General features: G+C 38.2%; 1 protein-coding gene across 1 annotated transcript in view; it reads left to right on the top strand.

Annotated features, from left to right (window-relative positions):
- The first annotated feature begins 1357 nt into the window (after positions 1–1357).
- LOC124364561 (neural-cadherin-like) overlaps positions 1358–18917 on the top strand; it is a 326135-nt gene continuing 308575 nt past the window's right edge. Inside the window, 2 exon segments of the mRNA XM_046820118.1 lie at positions 1358–1526; positions 6472–7838. Coding sequence (XP_046676074.1) covers positions 6503–7838 — 1336 coding nt within the window. The 5' untranslated portion in view covers positions 1358–1526; positions 6472–6502.

Genomic DNA, 18917 nt, shown 5'->3' with positions numbered 1-18917 from the left:
GTTACTAAAGTAAACGATTATTATTTAAATAATTCAGTATTACTGACATGTACTGATGAAAAATAGTCGCCACTAAGAGGATTAGTAAGAAATTGGGGCTTATATAGAATATAATTTAGGTTTATTTTTGTAAATGTGTAAATCGTAGTAAATAAATGTACAGCATGATGTTGGTTGTTAAATGTCTTAACTAAATCAGCTGATTTTAAGTTATTGGCTTGAGAATAACAGCCTGCGCAATCAGCTGTTATTAATCAAACAAAAATACACTCATAAGTTGGAACTTTGGAAACACATGGAGCAGAGCCCTGTTAATAGTCGGCTGTATTTCAAATCTAGAATGTAAGAGTTTTCAATTGATACCAATGTATTAAAAACAGTTTTACCTCACATTACAAATCCAAAACATTCTTTTAATTGTTTATAAATTACAGATATTATTAATTTAATTTCGATATAGCTTTGAGTAATTTCGGTATTCCGGTATTTCGAAGGCCTCGACATGAATACCACCAAAACGAAATTCAAAAAGTGATATGTTTTCTAGATTTTTATTGTAGCTATACAATGCTTAATATTACATTTAAAGACATAATCAAACAAAATTAGAATATTCATAAAATCGGTGGTATATTAGGACACTCGTTTGATTATCTATTAATTGTTAAATCGTATATTAATAAATGTTTATTGGGATTGTCACTGGAAAGCCCTGATTTTTAATTTTTAAGTTGGACTAGAGTTAGTTTATCAAAAAATGTTATTTTAAAGATACATTTATTTTAATAGAATTTTTTGATTGTGATAATCAATAGCAAACATTTTTCAAACGGTCGATTGAAACTATGTTTTGTGAGCTTATTAATAAATGATAAATGTATCCTCTATTAACTCAGTTTGGGCCAACAGTAGGAAAAAATAGTGATAATGAGAAAAATAACAATATGATGTATCAAATATAGATTTAATTATAGAAATTTTTACTACGTAATTTATGTTGTTTTGATGGAAATCTCACGAATACGTTTAAAATACCCAAATAAATTTAAAACTCACATTTTTCGGTGTTTTTGATTAGAACAATTTCAAAATCTACGAGCGAACGGCGCGAACACCGCTCAAAAGATGCGCGGGGAACAACAACACTCGTTCTCATATGCAGTAGTATATTGTTTCAAGTAAACTGCACGAAAAATGAATGAGTGGTGTGTGCCTGGTGATAAAATACTGTTCCTTTAAACTATTTCTGTTTGTATATCGACGAAAACGTAGGCGCTATCGAGCAATTGACGCGTAGTAAGCATAAATCAAGGGAACTATTTGACGCGAGTGAATTGGCGGAGTAAAAGTGCTCGTCCGGCGACTGGCGGGCCAATCCATTGCGATCGGTCGGCGAGCGGTAGTGCTAGTGCGTGAGTTCGTGGTTAGGCACGGCGGCGTCGGCGGTCGATTCGTTGTGTGCCTGTGTTTTCTAATGTGGAAGTGTAGTGAATAATAACACCCCAGGAATATACCCCAACTATCCGGTAAGCATCGGTCTACCAGTGATAACCTTTAGGTCGCCTTACCTCCCCGTTTATCATAACGATGGCACCCTGATATTTGTTTACATCTATGCCCTTCTGCGGCCAAATGTTCCACTATTTTGGTGCTAGTGTGTTTTAAATTAAACAAATTACCTGTTAGCTTTATACAATGACAAATGTTAGGGTTTGTTTTGGTGGAAGTGATTCCGTATCAGTTTTCAGCTGGTAGGTGTGTTGGTGCCCCTTGCTAAGGGAGGCTATTGATTTTATAAACCGTGCGTGCGTACCAGCTCTCTCGCTATTTTACCGTAACTGTAAACATTCCTCTAGGTAATTACAGAGATTCTGTAGTGTACCTGCTCTGTTTTGTCGTGATTATTTGAAAATTGCATATTTTTGTGTATTAAACTTAGCGCTTTCGTTCATTGCGATAGCGTCCCCCTTTTACAACCTAGAGCTCATAGCCTATATCTTACTGCCAGTTTGTAGTATTTGTCGATGAATTTCGCCAAAACTGTGGATTACTATTAGCAAAGTACGTGGGTGGAAATTGTAGGTTGCAAAAAGGACCGGATACAAATGCCCCACCCTCTCTCTGTCATTTAAAATGAAAAGCAGTTTGACAAATTGCGGCACGCTTTTCAAAGATACAGTGGTACCAATTTGTGAAGTAGTAAAAATTCTTCAATGTAATAGATTTACGTAATGTAAGTTTCGGATTTCACGTAGCATATACTGGTAACAAATCAAATGTGGTGTGATATTTAGGGTTTAAATCGTACTACGTTAAGAAATGTTACATTATGAGTCATAGAAATGTGCAGTATGCACGTATAAAAAAATATATAAATGTGCATATTTCATGTCTCATGTATAGTGTTTGATACAATCATAAATCGCAAACAGCTAAAAGTGTTATTAAATACACCATATTGTGTAGTTTACATAGCAGAACCTCCTGTCAAAGTTGTAGAATTCGGAGTTGAAATTCCAAATTTAATTATTTAAACAACTCCACTAATTTTTATTTACTTAAAAAATGTAATGTGGCCGTAGCTTATGTGACCTTGAGGTTTACTACATTATTGATATTATTACATGTTAGATTAATTAATTTATTCACTTCTAACTTCCGGCCGGCATACTCCACCTTTACCAGATGAGGAAGTCAGTTATTTCCGGAATATAGGCATTCGGCCTATATTTTAACAGTGAAAACCGTGGGAAAATTGCTAGCAATGGCTTTTCATATTATCAGTTCCAGTAATAAAAAATCAAAACTGGCAGATGAGAGTCAACACTATAAATCAGCATGCATTGTTCGGGGCGCAACATCCCTCAAATTTGAGTACCACCAAATTATTCCGCATGACATTCATTATTAATGAATGTGGTGTAATCGGTTTTTTATGTTTAAATATTTTTAATTCACATCCCATTGGCTCCCCTAAAATTAATAGAACTAGCGAAATTATTTTTATTCATTTCATAGTGAAACTGAAAGCATTTAAAATACTAATTTGTTACAGGCGTCTTGTAATCAGGTTCAGAATTCAAATCACATTTTTTAAAGTAGCCTATATATGATATACTAAAAATAACACATTTTAATGTATAGCCTACATTTCCCTTAAGTAAATTTTGATCAAACGTGCTACATTCTTTAATTATATTTTATAAAATACTGTATCTAATTTTCTTAAGTCACGAATCACTTAAAATATGATTCATGAGTGCCTTGAACTTCAACCAGTCCTTGGGCGTGGCTACAAAATTCCAAAATATTCTTACTTTAAACTCCTACTACTTAATTAACAGGTCGTGGAGTGACAAAACATTGTGCTATATGTTCTGTGTTCAGGAAAAGTGTCCAAAGTATTGGCACTGAAAACGCTTTGAATTAATCCATCTTAAAACAGACTTCAATATTTTAAGTTTGTAACCTCTGAAAATCATAATGTGAAAATTTAAAGTATTGAATAAAAGTTGAAGAATGCCAATCCTGTAAGTTCCTGGAATAAAAAGTGTAGGCTAAAGCTATTGGATGGCGAGTGATCTTTGATCTTTTTCTACAAAGTATTATTAGGAATCCAGGGGATTTGACTTTGTTGTAATATGTAATTAAACAACGGCACTGTCGAATAAAACAGGTAATAGTTATCCGTGTAGCCATCGCCTGGGCAATTCGTCTTGGGCTGACATTGCCGATAAATATTTATACGCAAGTAAAGCGGTTTATTAACTGTGAGATTAAAGTAGGCTTGGTTTTTTTATTGTATCAAATAAAGGGGTTTTCGTACTGTGCATCATACGAGTATTATTTTCCAACCATTGGTCATTTTTTTTTCTTTTAGGGGAATTATAGTAGATAGCCGTGTAGGATGTAGATAAAAACTGAATGTTATATCGAACTAGTGTGTAGTGTATACAGAGTGCTCAGTAAAAGTGTTCCAATACTTTGGGTTTTTGTTCTACACATAAAAATGAGCAAAAAGGTTCATATCAAGGTATGTCCTAAAACCTTCATTTTCCGTATATATGTCTGTTTGTGTTTTTCATAAAAAATAACATCTTTTGAACCACTTTTTTTTAAAGATAAAGTTATGAAACTTGAGAGTTGTATAAAATATAAACACTAATTGTATTGAAATAAAATATTAACAAAATCCTTCCATCCGTTTCAAAATGGCGAACGATTAAATTATTACATCAAAATAACTCAAAACTCCGCCATTTTGAAAGTGGTTAACGTATTTTGTTAATATTTAATTTTCAAAAAGGTCTAAAAAACGTCAATACAATTGTCAAGTTTCATAACTTTATCTTAACTGGTTCAAAATACATAATTTTTTAATACAAAAACACATACAGACAGATAGACGGAACACTAATGGTTTCAGGACATAGTTTCATATGCTTTTTTGCTCATTTTTATGTGCGGAAAGAAATCTCAAAGTATTGGAACACTTTCACCGAACACCCTGTATACTGGTGAATTAATCATATTACTCTATTTTGTAGAATGCAAAACAATATAACGAGAACTATTTAACCATCTAAAATATACAATTACGGAAAAATGTCTGCAGCTCGTTTTGAAATAAAACCACCACCGTAGATATAATGTAAAAGGAAAATGTGTGTTAATAAACTAAACATAACATCTGTCAATTCTCATAACTTACCTCGAAAAGTTTGGAAACGCGACTTTTATATAAAATATAATAATATATATATATATATATATATATATATATATATATATATATATATATATATATATATATATATATATATATATTACCGCGCGTTGGGTTTGTCTTGTAAATGCCGATCAGGTACATTTCCTCCTTGACTACATGTTTTGAAATGTTAGCTTACAATTATATAGCATTCAGAAGTGTGATTTGTTAATAGTGTAAGCCTCGTCATACTGTTAGTTTGTAGCATCAACGATTAAAGTTTGATAGTTAATAAAGATAGGCTATTGGCAGTCTGAAGCAAGTCCTGTCACCAAAGTGACGCTCAAAAAAACATTAATGTGTTTCTCACTTGGGCACGAATTTAATCATATTTATTCGCGCATAAATTGAAACAATTAATTATAAACAATATGTCTGGAACACGTAGTAAGTACAGTAGTTCGTCGTTAACTACTTATTATGTATTATTATAAATATATTGACCATTATCTCCGTTACCACCATGTCCAAACATAAAATATGTGTTATGTGTCCATAAAAAATAAATCATTAATCCACAGCTTTCTCGATTACATGATTCCTGACTTACGCGTGTCACAACGCTCTGGTATCATTTGTTCATTTTCACCTAGTTTGTTATTATGTGTTAGGTTAGTTATTTACCTGAAGAAGAGATCAGATTGCAGATCTCGAAACGTAGTGTTACTGAATTTTTGTATCAGTAAACGATGGCAAATGTCCGGTAAGTCCAGTTTCCTTCATTTTGTCGATTAGACCTAAATTTTGTTAAAGTCAAAGCAATGCCTTTTTTACAATATGTTCAGCAAAAAGACCTGAGAAGTTTTGATTAAAAAATCGTGTCTGTGAGTATGGAGATGGGTTCGTCTGGCCAGTTCTATGAAGGTGCTGGGCAACTGTTTTGGTGAGGGTCCTGGTTTTATTGGTAAATTGCCTTTTCCGTCATTCGAGCAACCCAAACAAGCATCGTGTTTCGAACAAAACCGGGAATTACGAAATTGATCAAACGTAGTGGTTGACATTATTATTCAATATCAAAGAGACAGACTAAAAGGCTATCATTCAAAATTGGGGATGGTAGGAGCGTATGGTTTTACATGGAAACGCGTTTGCTATCTGCAAACACGATTCGGATTGACGAGATAATTACTTCTTACCTGTGTTTTTACGGATGGTCATTCGATATCTCGAGCGTGTTCCGTTGCCACGAGTAACCGATGCCACATTCGATGTTGCGGGATCGTGACGAGGGGATGGGTGACATTCGGTGGGTCAGGCAGGAGCTGGACTCTGAGTGGGAGAGGACAATGACACCGACGCCACCTGTCGGTGCTATGCTTCACTACCCAGTGTAAACACGGAGATCTGAGGTCTTCGCCGAGTCTTGTATTGCTTCCCAGTACATCTCTCCCAGTAGGAACAAGGAGGATGACGCTGTTGGGCTGCAGTAGAAACAGCTGAAGGGACAACATGTAGCCAATATTGTGAAGGCAAAGATATTTTTAAGTTAAATTGAGACGATCCTTATCAGTCTTTTTAACACATCCCAGGTACACCGGCATAAAAGGTAGTTTTGTAGGATTATCCTTTAGGCGCTAATTTGTATTCTACTATTTATTACGGATGTAAATCCAAGGGCTGTAGGTTTAATTGATGTCTTAGGTGCTGATTGTGAAAATCAACTAAATCGCTGTAGCTAATGAATGTGTATCTGTATGTTGCAGTGCCCGCACTGATGCAGTGATTCACAAAGCCATGGAGACACTACCGATCTGGGTGGCCCTGGTCGCCCTGCTCCCTCCACCCCTGACCTCGGCCGGAACAGGCCTCTCCCTCAGGCGTAGCGTAGACGTCCTTCCGCACGACACCTACCCCGGATTCAGTATCAAGAAATTCGACAGTGACCACTCCATGAACTATAGGTTGCTCGAGACCGGGTTCTCCCAGTTCTTCACGGTGCTGGAGGACGGACTGGTGATGACCACGTCGGACTTGACCCCGCTGGTGAACCGACCCGTGAACTTGGTCGTGCTGGAAGAGACTCCGAACGCGACGGCCACGCACACGCTGCAGCTGTACGTGCTGGACAGGAGGGACATGCTGAGGTTCCCGCAGGAGACGTACGAGGGCGCCAGGATCGTGGAGAACGCGCCGGCGGGAACCGTCGTCTCGGGAGTCCCGACCCTGAGAGCGATCGGGGGCGGTGCCGGAGGCTTGCCGCTCAAGTACTCCATAGTGGGGGGCAACATCGAAGACGCGTTCGCGCTCAAAAAAGACGACTCTAAAACTCCTGGAAACTCCGTGAACGGGGTGAAACTGGTGACGAAGAAGCCGCTGGACAGGGAAACCGTCGCCTCGTACACGCTGACTATACAGGCTAGCGATGGCCGGGACATCGATAAGGCTGTGTCTAAAGTTCTGGTCCAGGTGGAGGACGAGAACGATAACAGTCCGGTGTTCAGCCAGAAGGTGTACAGGTTCAGTGTGGGAGGGTTGAGGAACAGAGCGGCCAACGGGACGGAGTGGAAGAGGTTCGCGGCTGTAGGGAGGGTCTCGGCGACGGACGCTGACGGCGATCACGTCGCTTACCGTCTGGCGGTGCCCAGTGACCTGGTGGTGATAGTGCCGCAGACCGGTGACCTCCTGCTGACCGGGGAGCCTCCCTCCTCCGCCGCACAGGAGGGCTTCGAGTGCGAGCTGACGGTGGAGGCGCACGACCTCCGCACCCCCAACAGGGTCTCCCACACGCCCGCGCAGGTCTGGCTCCAACTGAACACCTACGACGAGGACGAGCTCCAGGGGCTCGGCGACGAATCGCCCCACAGGATATCTAAGCGGAGGGTCACCCGGGCGGTCAGACCCACCAAGAGGATAGAGTTCACGGAGGCCGATGGCGAACAGGAGGGCAGAATCGTGTTTCAGCTGGAGAAGGAAACCGAGAGGGAGACGTTCAAGATTCGCGACGAGAATCCCTGGGTCACCGTGGAACCAAACGGTGCCGTCAGGGTCAAGAAGAAGTGGGACTATGAGGAGCTCGGGCCGGAGAAGACCATCGACTTCTGGGTCACCATCACCAACGCTGCTTCTGGAGGTCAGACTATACTTACACTTCTTTGTGTCGTCCAAGGAATATTATAAGCGTTAGAGTATGTAGTTATGGATAGATGTGCATGCCTCGTAATTAAGTAGCTATAAATAACCGCTTCTTTCGTATGTATGTTTGCAACTAGACTACACGTAAATTAGTCGTTAGGCATAAAAAAAACGCTTCAGTTCAAAAATTATCGGAAACTTTGCATCATTTTCAGAAGAAAATTAATATATATTTATAATAGTTATAAGAGTAGAAAATTTAAACTCTATGGACAAAATTGGGTATGTCATAATGAGATTTCGTCAGGTTCAGTTAGTTTTTAACGAATTTTAGCTCTTGGAAACGTTCCGGTAATATAAGTCCGTTACTATTGGATATCTCATGGAAATTAGAAAACCTATCATCACGATGCATGCTACTAGGGAATTAGTCAAGAGGAGAGTAACGTATCTCTTGTGTCTTCTCCAATGGTACATTGTATGTTGTGTAAAGCCTTCAGTTTTCAGAGCAAATGTTGACTAGTTTTTGGATAGCTTGTGGATATTTAGGTTATTGTTAGTCGCCCAGTGGTGGATTTAGTAAAGGGGGGATCACATGGATCATGATACCTCAGCAACTATATGGGAAATACTTCTTTGTTTAGTCTTTAAGATGCGTAAAAGCGAGTTTTAAGATGTGTATTTGGTTTTTATAAAATACGTGAGTGGTATCAAATAACCTTCAGATCTCCCAGTAGTGACCCCCCTAAACTCCATGCTGAACCCGCCCCTGGAGTCGCACGGTCCGCTGTATGTCGGTAGTGGGGTGATTTGATTAGGAGGGATCGATCACAGGGGTTATGACACCTCAGCAAATATATTCTAAATACTTTTTTGTTTTATTCAGTCTTTTATTTTGTTTAAATTTTAGGCTTTAAAATGCGTAAAATGACTTTTAAGATGTGTATTTGGTTTTTGTAAGCTACATAGGGGTGGTATCCCATATCCCTCAGATCCCCCAGTTGTGCCCTCCCCCCAAACTCCATTCTGAATCCGCCCCTGGAGTCGCGCGGTTCGCTGTTTGTGGGAAGTGGGGAGATTTGACTCCGTGTGGAAGTCGGACTGTTCCAGTTGTGTTCGCCTCATTATTTATGTCCGGCTTTGTTCATTCACAGCGCGGGCCAGGGCCGCCGTGGTGCCGCCCTCCGCCTCCACCGAGCGATATTTATAACGCAATCCCGCTGTGCTTCTATCCCGCCGTTCCGCACTTCCTCATTCCTCTCCCTTCCTTCTCCGCCTCAGGGTCTGAGGCGCTTCCTTGTATACTACTTTTCTTCATTTGAAATTCTAAATGTTTGGAATGTAGTTAAAACAACTTTGTTAGTCTCGTATGGAATTTTTATTGTTCAAAGCAGGATGTTGGCTATGCAATGCTCCTTCTCATTCTTAAAGACAACAGTTTACATGAATTTAGATTCAGTTACTATAATGGAGAATAGCATAAAAATAGAAGACTGATACTGTATGACAAATTACTCAGTGGCCTATCTACACTCGTAGTTTGTGTCGATATATACCGTGTAGTCAGACCCTACTCGACATTACAGAATGCCTCTCTCTGGAAGCAGGATTTTCCGGACATTTGCCATCGTTCATTGAATCAAACAATCAGTAACACTACGTTTCGTGATCTACAATCTGATCTCTTCTTCAGGTAAATAACTAACCTAACACATAATTACAAACTAAAAAAATGCTGTTTCGGGCGTAGCAGTCCATATTCAATCTACAGTATAATATTGAATTTGCCGAACGGTTTCGTTATTTTAGTTAAATTTACACAACACAATACACATACCACAATTATCCAGATTACACTGACGCATTAAAATTCTTTGTAGGCCTTCATCTACATGATGGAATGACAAACCGTGACATGAACAGTCGGTGTATACAGTTTATACTATATTCTGAAGATTGAGTGTTACCTCTGAAACTTGCAAAAACTGACAAAACCTCTTCAGTTGATTTTGAGTTTGACGGAGGTAAGCATGTCTAATTAATCTGTTAATTGAATCCAAAAGGGGCAAAATCAATTAATTTTAATAATATTGTATATTTATTGCCCCCGCCTCTAAACAGGTAAATGGGCATTAGCCAACCAAACAATGTACAGGGATGCTACAGGTCAGGGAAATCAGGGAAAAGTCAGGGGAAAAAAAACAGGACTGGAAATCAGGGAAAAGTCAGGGAATCCGGTCTCAAGTCAGGGAAAAGTCAGGGAATTTCGACGTTGGTCAGGGAAAAATATAAAATCTCTTTACACAAATAAACTTACTGCCGCCGCGATCATTTAATCAGATCATTTAAGTCAATCTTTTTGTACGTATTACACTGTGTTCATTTTATTTTTTGCTTTTTTATATTTGCCACCCCGTTAGCCTCAACACCGCTTTTTTTCCACCCATTAATTGCCAAAAACCCTGGGGATTGCGTCGAAAAAAGTCAGGGAAAAATGAAAAATTTGGTCGGAAATCAGGGAAAAGTCAGGGAATTTCATTATTGGACTCCTGTAGCAACCCTGATGTAAGAATGTATCACAAATAGTCAGATATTATACCATGTTAAAACTTTATACGTACGCTTTTTGCATCATATTGCCGTACATTCTGTAATACTACCCGTTCTAAATGATATTCTCAAATACATGTTCGTCCAATTCTGTCAAAATTTTGCAACCCTCGGCTAGCCGCTGTCCCACTCAACTCAGGTGGGAAGAACGTTTCCTGCTCGCCCTGCTGCTGCTGCTGCAACATACCTATACTAGTAGTTTCTGTCGATATATACCGTGTAATCAGACCCTACTCGACATTACAGAATGCCTCTCTCTGGTACATACAGACCGTGCAGTGGCGACCCTCGGCTAGCCGCTGTCCCACTCAACTCAGGTGGGAAGAACGTTTCCTGCTCGCCCTGTTGCTGCTGCAACCTACCTATTCTCGTAGTTTGTGTCGATATATACCGTGTAATCAGACCCTACTCGACATTACAGAATGCCTCTCTCTGGTACATACAGACCGTGCAGTGGCGACCCTCGGCTAGCCGCTGTCCCACTCAACTCAGGTGGGAAGAACGTTTCCTGCTCGCCCTGCTGCTGCTGCTGCAACATACCTATACTAGTAGTTTCTGTCGATATATACCGTGTAATCAGACCCTACTCGACATTACAGAATGCCTCTCTCTGGTACGTACAGACCGTACAGTGGCAACCCTCGGCTAGCCGCTGTCCCACTCAACTCAGGTGGGAAGAACGTTTCCTGCTCGCCCTGTTGCTGCTGCAACCTACCTATTCTCGTAGTTTGTGTCGATATATACCGTGTAATCAGACCCTACTCGACATTACAGAATGCCTCTCTCTGGTACATACAGACCGTGCAGTGGCGACCCTCGGCTAGCCGTTGTCCCACTCAACTCAGGTGGGAAGAACGTTTCCTGCTCGCCCTGTTGCTGCTGCAACCTACCTATTCTCGTAGTTTGTGTCGATATATACCGTGTAATCAGACCCTACTCGACATTACAGAATGCCTCTCTCTGGTACATACAGACCGTGCAGTGGCGACCCTCGGCTAGCCGCTGTCCCACTCAACTCAGGTGGGAAGAACGTTTCCTGCTCGCCCTGTTGCTGCTGCAACCTACCTATTCTCGTAGTTTGTGTTGGAACGGCCGTTGTCACTATCTTATCGTATTCTATACTCATTACGGCCTAGTTAGTCCCCAAATTATTGGATCCTAGAGAGAAAAGGGTGTAAGGCCCAATGCGAATGAATACCAATTGCAATTTTATTACTACGGATCGAAAAATTTCGTATTAAAGTCAGGATCAGAAATCCGTAACTTAGGTCCATTATTTTATTGAAATTGGCAACTTTAGCTCTTTGTCGCTCTGCCTGAAGTTGACTATGTAGACCGCGCTATCTTCTAGCCCGGGATTACTCGCGCCCGTAAAACTCCCGCGATCGCTCGCGCCGTTAGGGCGCTCCTAACATTTGACATTCTTCTACAAATTGATGTATATGTTGTATATACACATAGTATAGGAAATAAATAAATTGTTAACACATCTCAAATCACACATTAACATGTTTTATTTTAATTTTTAACTTATTTGTTTATAAAAAAATGCATTTACGAACAAAAATTTCCAAACTTTTACTTTTTCCAAATCACCTTATTTTAAACAATATAGAATATAAAAATTTAGTATAATATAGAAATAATGTAGAATTAATAATTGTTAACACATCTCAAATCACACATTAACATGTTTTATTTTAATTTTTAACTTATTTGTTTATAAAAAATGCATTTATGAACAAAAATTTCCAAACTTTTACTTTTTCCAAATCACCTTATTTTAAACAATATAGAATATAAAAATTTAGTATAATATAGAAATAATGTAGAATTAATAATTGTTAACACATCTCAAATCACACATTAACATGTTTTATTTTAATTTTTAACTTATTTGTTTATAAAAAATGCATTTATGAACAAAAATTTCCAAACTTTTACTTTTTCCAAATCACCTTATTTTAAACAATATAGAATATAAAAATTTAACATATTGAGCCATATTGAACAAAACACATCCACGCGTCAGAAACACAATCACCACACGGACAGTTCCGCGATCACTCGCGCCGTTAGATCTGGGCTAACACTAGCGGAGCACGCTCCTTCCCCCCTCCACTGTTACCATCCCCAACACACTAAAATTCCCCAACTACTGTGGTGGTTGGTTAGGCTACTAACGAAACCATTATTCAACGCTCAGTCACATATATTCATAATTAAAAAAAATTTCTTCAGAGGAACTAAAAATGTTAGATTCAATCTAATAGCGCGAGTAATCCCGGGCTAGAGACAGTGTGGTCGACGATCGATCGATCTATATCCAGAGGAAATTCCTGTATGGGTTTTAAGAAAAACTAAGTAATGTCCGTCTGCAACACAAATTTATCAGTTTCTAGATGAAATATTGTGTGATGTGGTTTTCCATAAACGCTTGCATCCTATGATGAGAATTGAGAAACAGACGACTGTCGAGACAGTACATTTCATAAATATTCAAAGTGCCTTGCAAAACAGCATATTTAAGCTCTCTTATTTAGACTACAATGGGAAGGAAACCAAGGAGAAAGTCAGGGTAGTATCGTATGAGGCGTCTCTTGGTTGTTACAGAACTGAAATGGGGTCTTTGGCTAAATTGTTTGTGAGATTCAGGGCGCGGCATACATACGGATGGGAAGCAATTAACAATTAACAGGGGTCTCCTTGCTCAGGGCATTAACGTTAATGAGCACCGTACTTTAAACCTTATAACTATCATCTCAAAAATCTAAGATGGAATGTCTGTGATATATTCTAATGGTGAACGGGAATCCTTTTTGAATTTCCCCAAAAAAAATTAGAGTAATTAAATAATTACTCTATTTGATTATAGTATTTTGCTTCGGCTATACTATTAGTTAATTAAGATAGTAATTAAATAATTAATTACTACACATCCTTAGGAAACTGGACAGTTATCTGTTGACTCATGAACACCCCATTAACACCTTTTTTGTGTGTACTAATACCTCTCCCACCTGACGAAGAGAATAAGAGTCCAATCCTCGAAACGTTGTGTTATACCTTTTGTAACGCAATTATAATGATGGAAAATGTCTGAAATCCTGTTATTCTGTCATTAACACAGCTTTACGTTTTTTATTGCTTAACCAGTATTAGCCATTTGTATATACCGGAGTGGGGTAGCCAGAACAATATCTATTATACTGATATAAGTAGTGGTATGTCTAGTATGTTAAAATCATGACTTTTTAATATGGAAATATTCTATAATTGTATTAATGGAAAATACATTTCGCTCAAATAGATGCTCTAGTTCCTAGACTTTTGCCGTCACTACCTACGTAGGTAAACATACATCTCTGTTTAATAACGCAAGTCTTCAGTTGTTTTAAAATTTTGTTCTATAGGAAATTAAAGATTTTACGTGGCCGTTCATTATTGCCTCGAACGAAACTACCACTTTGAAGATTGTTTTGAGTTTATAATTTTGTCGTGGAAGGCCGCTCCAAGCGCGGGGAAGATCCCGGGTCGATGTTGCGGCACCGTGAGAAGTAAAGGGTTAGTAAATGGAGATTGATGTGTTCGTGTCCAACAGGCCTTCGTCATCGGACTCTTGTGCGCACGCACGCGCCTGCACACACTCTCTGCGACCTGTGCCATGCAAATAGCAATTATCTGATACCACGTAGTTTATCGGTGGAGTGCCACAAGGCTTTGGTCTCGACCCCCTCTTCTTTCTTTTTTCGATGTTAGGCTAATTGCGCGTGTCGTCGCCGTCCTATTCAGAATGTTATTAATTTCTTTCCAAGTTTTATACGGCTTTTCCTCACATTACCTTTAGGCATATTATGAATTTTAAACAAATTTAAGTAATAAATCCTCACATTTTAATCGCTGCACAATACGTGGCCGTAATCTGTTTTTTAATATATTAGTGGACTCTGATGGAAAACCTCCTCTAATTCAAAACATTTAAAATATAACGTTTCTTTTTTACACTTAAAAAGGGCACAACCAGCCCTCGAAATGTTGGTCCTTTTAAGGCTTTAGTTTTAGCTATTTTGGCATATATTTAAGGTTGACGCTAAAGGGGTCTTTTGAATAAAGCCAAGTAAGTGAGATAGAAGATATATTCAGTAAGTGTATAACTAAATGCACAATGTTGCAATTACTTTCATTGGCAGAATAATTTTAGAATAACCTAAAAGGGGAAGCCTAGAGAGCACTTCTTAAGAGTTTCTTTATTTAAAGACTGAACAGGTTTTCAGTGGCCAAATCAATCTTAAACGAGTTTGCTATTTAAGAATTTATAATCCTTATATTCTTTGTTATTATTTTTGTGGTATACATTTTTATTGGTTAAAAAATCTTTAATGAGTAGTAAATAATTAATGAGACTATACATTTCAACCAAAACTCTTGGTTTGTCAACGATGCATCTTGAAAGGGAAAAGCGAGGCGTTTTGAACATTTAGAAGTAAGAGACACGTAAGACAAGCAACCTGTGAGATTCATAATAAAGCAGAAACCAACTTTATCAATCTATTTAAAAATCCTAAACTTCACCTACTATTTGCAACTCTTTACAAATATTACAAACGAGATGGATTTTTATTATAACGTTTCTATATACTGTACTCGGAAGTTCTAACGTTTTCTAAGACCCTTTTTTGCATGTATTAATAATTTATTTTTTCCTTTAAGAGTTTTGCTATGATTTTGTCTAAAAGGTGAGAGTGAACATAATATTTGATTCTCTTTCAACTAAGCATTGTTTTATGAGAAACTTATTTCCAAACTCACTTCGATCAGTGATACTTTATTTAGTCTCTCGGTATTTACTTTCTAAAATCCATATTCCAGTAACAAGAGTACAAACGTAGCTAGGCCGTTTGCTATATTTACCTGCGCCAAGCCTTTGTACGGGGACACATGTTTTCACAATGGGCCTGATTAATGTTTGCCAATTTGGCCAAACAGCTGTCCTTGTTTTGCCGTTGGCAACATGACCGGCACCGGCTGTTTGGCACCGCGCGCTCTGTTTATTTTCTCGTCAGATTTGGTTCTCCCCTCCGCTAAGGTCTGCTGCATAATTACGAGAATTAGTAGATAACAAACAGTCAAACTTGACAAGTTCTTCAGAATTTGTGGATTCTTTATTATTTACAAATAATCACTAAATATACATTTTATAATGTCTTCTCGCCTTGGCACAATCAGCACAACAGGAATTTGTAAGTATCTTTAGGAATAGCGAGTGTTGTTTTGATGCCGTCAATTTTAGATCTTCAATATTAATTGTCCAATTTCATTTTAATTCTGAAGTCTGATTAGGTATTTTACTGGAGGTTTTTATATGGTATGCAGTCAAAGTTCTAGCTACCATTATTGTTGGACTCAGATTATTTGTTAGCCTTTAAAATGAAAAGGCCATCCCCAAACCGTGATCCGAACCCGGGGCATGGGGTGAAAATGTGAGATCCTTCACTCAGGTTCAAAAGAAGCCAGGCTATAGTTTGGACGCTGTGCTTATTAATGAACAGTCTATGCATGTGCTGATACGATGTAATGCCATGTAACTATGCTATTTAATTTAAATTTTAATGGTTGTTCCATATTGCGGTTGTTTCTTCTCTTCATGAACCAAATGTTTGGTACATTTCTTACATTACACAACAGTCAGTCATTCGTAAAAATTTGTCCAGTTCATATCATGCAATATTTCTCTCTGTCGTGAATAGTTGATAATCAGCATTTTCTGGAAACTCTTTGGATAGTTTGTAGCAGTGTATATGGCAGATTATTTCTGGGGGGTGGAGAAGGGACTGACACACTGTGTAGTTTAGGAAGTGTAAAATCCCCCCCCCCCCCAAAAAAAAACAGCGATTCGGGAATCTTCCCTCAGGCATTTTTTGAGTTTTGAGACCATAAATGTGTTCTAGCTTAAAACAAACTAATGGGTAAAATTTTAATGTTTTGTCTTACAAAATTTCGAAGAGGGGCTTGAACCCCTTGAGCACACCCTTATATACGCCAATGGGTTGTAGGGAGCATCGTTTATAATGACAGTGACAAGCTGTTTGACCGCCCGGAAGTAGGGGGTGTCAGTTATTCCCCTTACAAGTACAATATATTTTCTACTTCCGGATATAAAGTAGTGTATGTTATTAGGATTACAAATTACAAAAATCCATCAGTATGGTTTTGAAAAGTCCTTTAAAAATATCCTTTCAATTAAATTGTGTTCTTTGTTTAAAGTTTGTTTTTGACGATCAAATCACATCTTGTTTATTACTTCGAAATTTTTACATTGTATGGCAAACGTTATGGGTTTTTTCAATTTCTGACATTCATACAACAATACACACTCACACATACAGTTTCACAGTTACGTCTCTTTCATACATCGCCAATACAACCCACTTAGTACAGCGGAGTCAGTTTTCTAATTGGGCGGTCACCCAGTCGAATGCCAAAAACTAACCTGCATTATAGAATGCTTGTGACACCAAGAAGCGTTTAAGGCGAGTCTTTAACGCCTTAGGCGTTGGTGCATCTTTAATTGAATTGGGCAGTCTGTTGAGGAAATGAACACCCGTCGGCGAGGACAGGCGTTCATAAACCACGATGGAAGGATTATGAAGGAAACGGGATTTTTACGGATTCATTTCCTTTTGCCATCGTTCAGGAATAAAGAAATGAAAAAATTAAAATTTCGTTAGCACCACATAAAGAATTACTGTCGAATTTTAATGATTGCATTTAAAAATTATTTTACCCTTATAAAAGATGAATTGGTTTCAAGGTAAAGTCGTGCATTAAGAATTAAAGCTGTTTTACATATCGTTTGCTCTCAACGTAACTGTAGAGTTAGATATAGAAGCTATGAATGTAAGAATTGACTCATCTTAACAGGGTGGGGAAACGAGTCATATATTCGAGCCTAATGACATCATTGAAAGAGTTGTGAGGGGATTCACATATCTGCCATGCCATTGAATGAACGTGTCAGGACAGGCTGTAGTACTACAACAGTAAGTACTATCGCAGTAGTATCAACACAATGCAGTGGCATCGGTATGGCTTCTGTTGAGTAAGTAGGGTGACGGGCGCGTAGCTCCGTACTCAGTCGTTTTACCAGAAGACAATGGATGTCAGACAGTGAGACAGAAAGATTCAACGAGCGCGAGGAACAAGTACTGTACATTTTATATGCCTAATCATGCCACGTACACCCTCTCCGGGTGGGGGGGATGAGCGCGGGGAGGTGGAGAGTAATTAAAAACACACCCGCCCCTCCACCCGCCGCCAATGTTGGCGAGCTAATGACAGCTTACACCCACCCCTCATTGTAACAATGACCCACTCTCATTACGAATCTGGTAATTGTTGTCGGCTACTAATTATGTTAAAATTTAATTAGGCACTTACTAGAATATATTAATTTACGTCACAATTAAAAAAATACATTGTTTAGTTCAACAGAGATTTCGGGATCGTTTTCCTCTCTGAAAAGTTATTACGGGATAAATATAGTTTATTTTAAAATGTATATTTTTGTAGAATTTGTAAACCCAAGATCTTAATGGATTCGTGAGCCACCTCCCTTGTTAATATCCGCTTCACGTAAGCTACTGAGCGTTTAAAACTAACCCTTCTCATCTCGTTTTCGTGTTACCTCTCTGATTTATATTGTTAAAAGTGACAACTGTTGTAGTTAATTATTTTATAACAGGACCAACTTTCTTTACTCAAGATTCTAATCCTAATCGAAGTAATTTCTTCGTAGGAATGATGGACATCATACATATCCATTTTAAATTCAATGGAAAATAAAAACTTCATGGAATTAGTATGTTAATCTAGGATAGTTAATGGGGTAGAATTCAAATGGGATAAATCCCATTCCCAGGATTCGCCACTTATAGATACAAGGTAGAAATGTGTCGCGTAACAGAATTAGCTAAGGTTTCACGTGAAATTTGAAATCTATAACTCGTTTTATTTTCGGGATGTCCTGCGAGAAGCTAGACAGTCAGTCAAAATACAGAAGAGAAATTGATAAAACCCTCAGCCAAAGTCCATGGTTGGACATGCACCGCCATATGACACATTCTTACCTATGTAGACAAGAATAAGTAATGAAATGAAATGAAATATGCCTTTATTTAAGAGGCGGAGTTAGGGCTATTTAGCCCTCTCTACCACTCAACCTCACATATTATATAGATATATATGTACATTGAATGTTGACCTTAACTAATAACAAATTGAATTTTTAAATTAAAATAAATGCTTATAAATCAACTAAAATATACACATACTATGTAATAATTAAATATAAAATTTATCACCTTAATATGTAGAAACAATAAGTAGTAGGGTAGAATGAAGTTTCATGCAAAATTTAAAGTATACGGATGAAAAATTTCGTGAGATATCTTGTCACATGAATATTTCG

The sequence above is a fragment of the Homalodisca vitripennis genome, chromosome 6 (genome assembly GCF_021130785.1).
Source record: "Homalodisca vitripennis isolate AUS2020 chromosome 6, UT_GWSS_2.1, whole genome shotgun sequence".
In the NCBI taxonomy this organism is placed as follows: Eukaryota; Metazoa; Arthropoda; class Insecta; order Hemiptera; family Cicadellidae; genus Homalodisca; species Homalodisca vitripennis.
The sequence above is the reverse complement of the archived record's forward strand: the minus strand, read 5'-3'. Positions and strand labels throughout refer to the sequence as shown.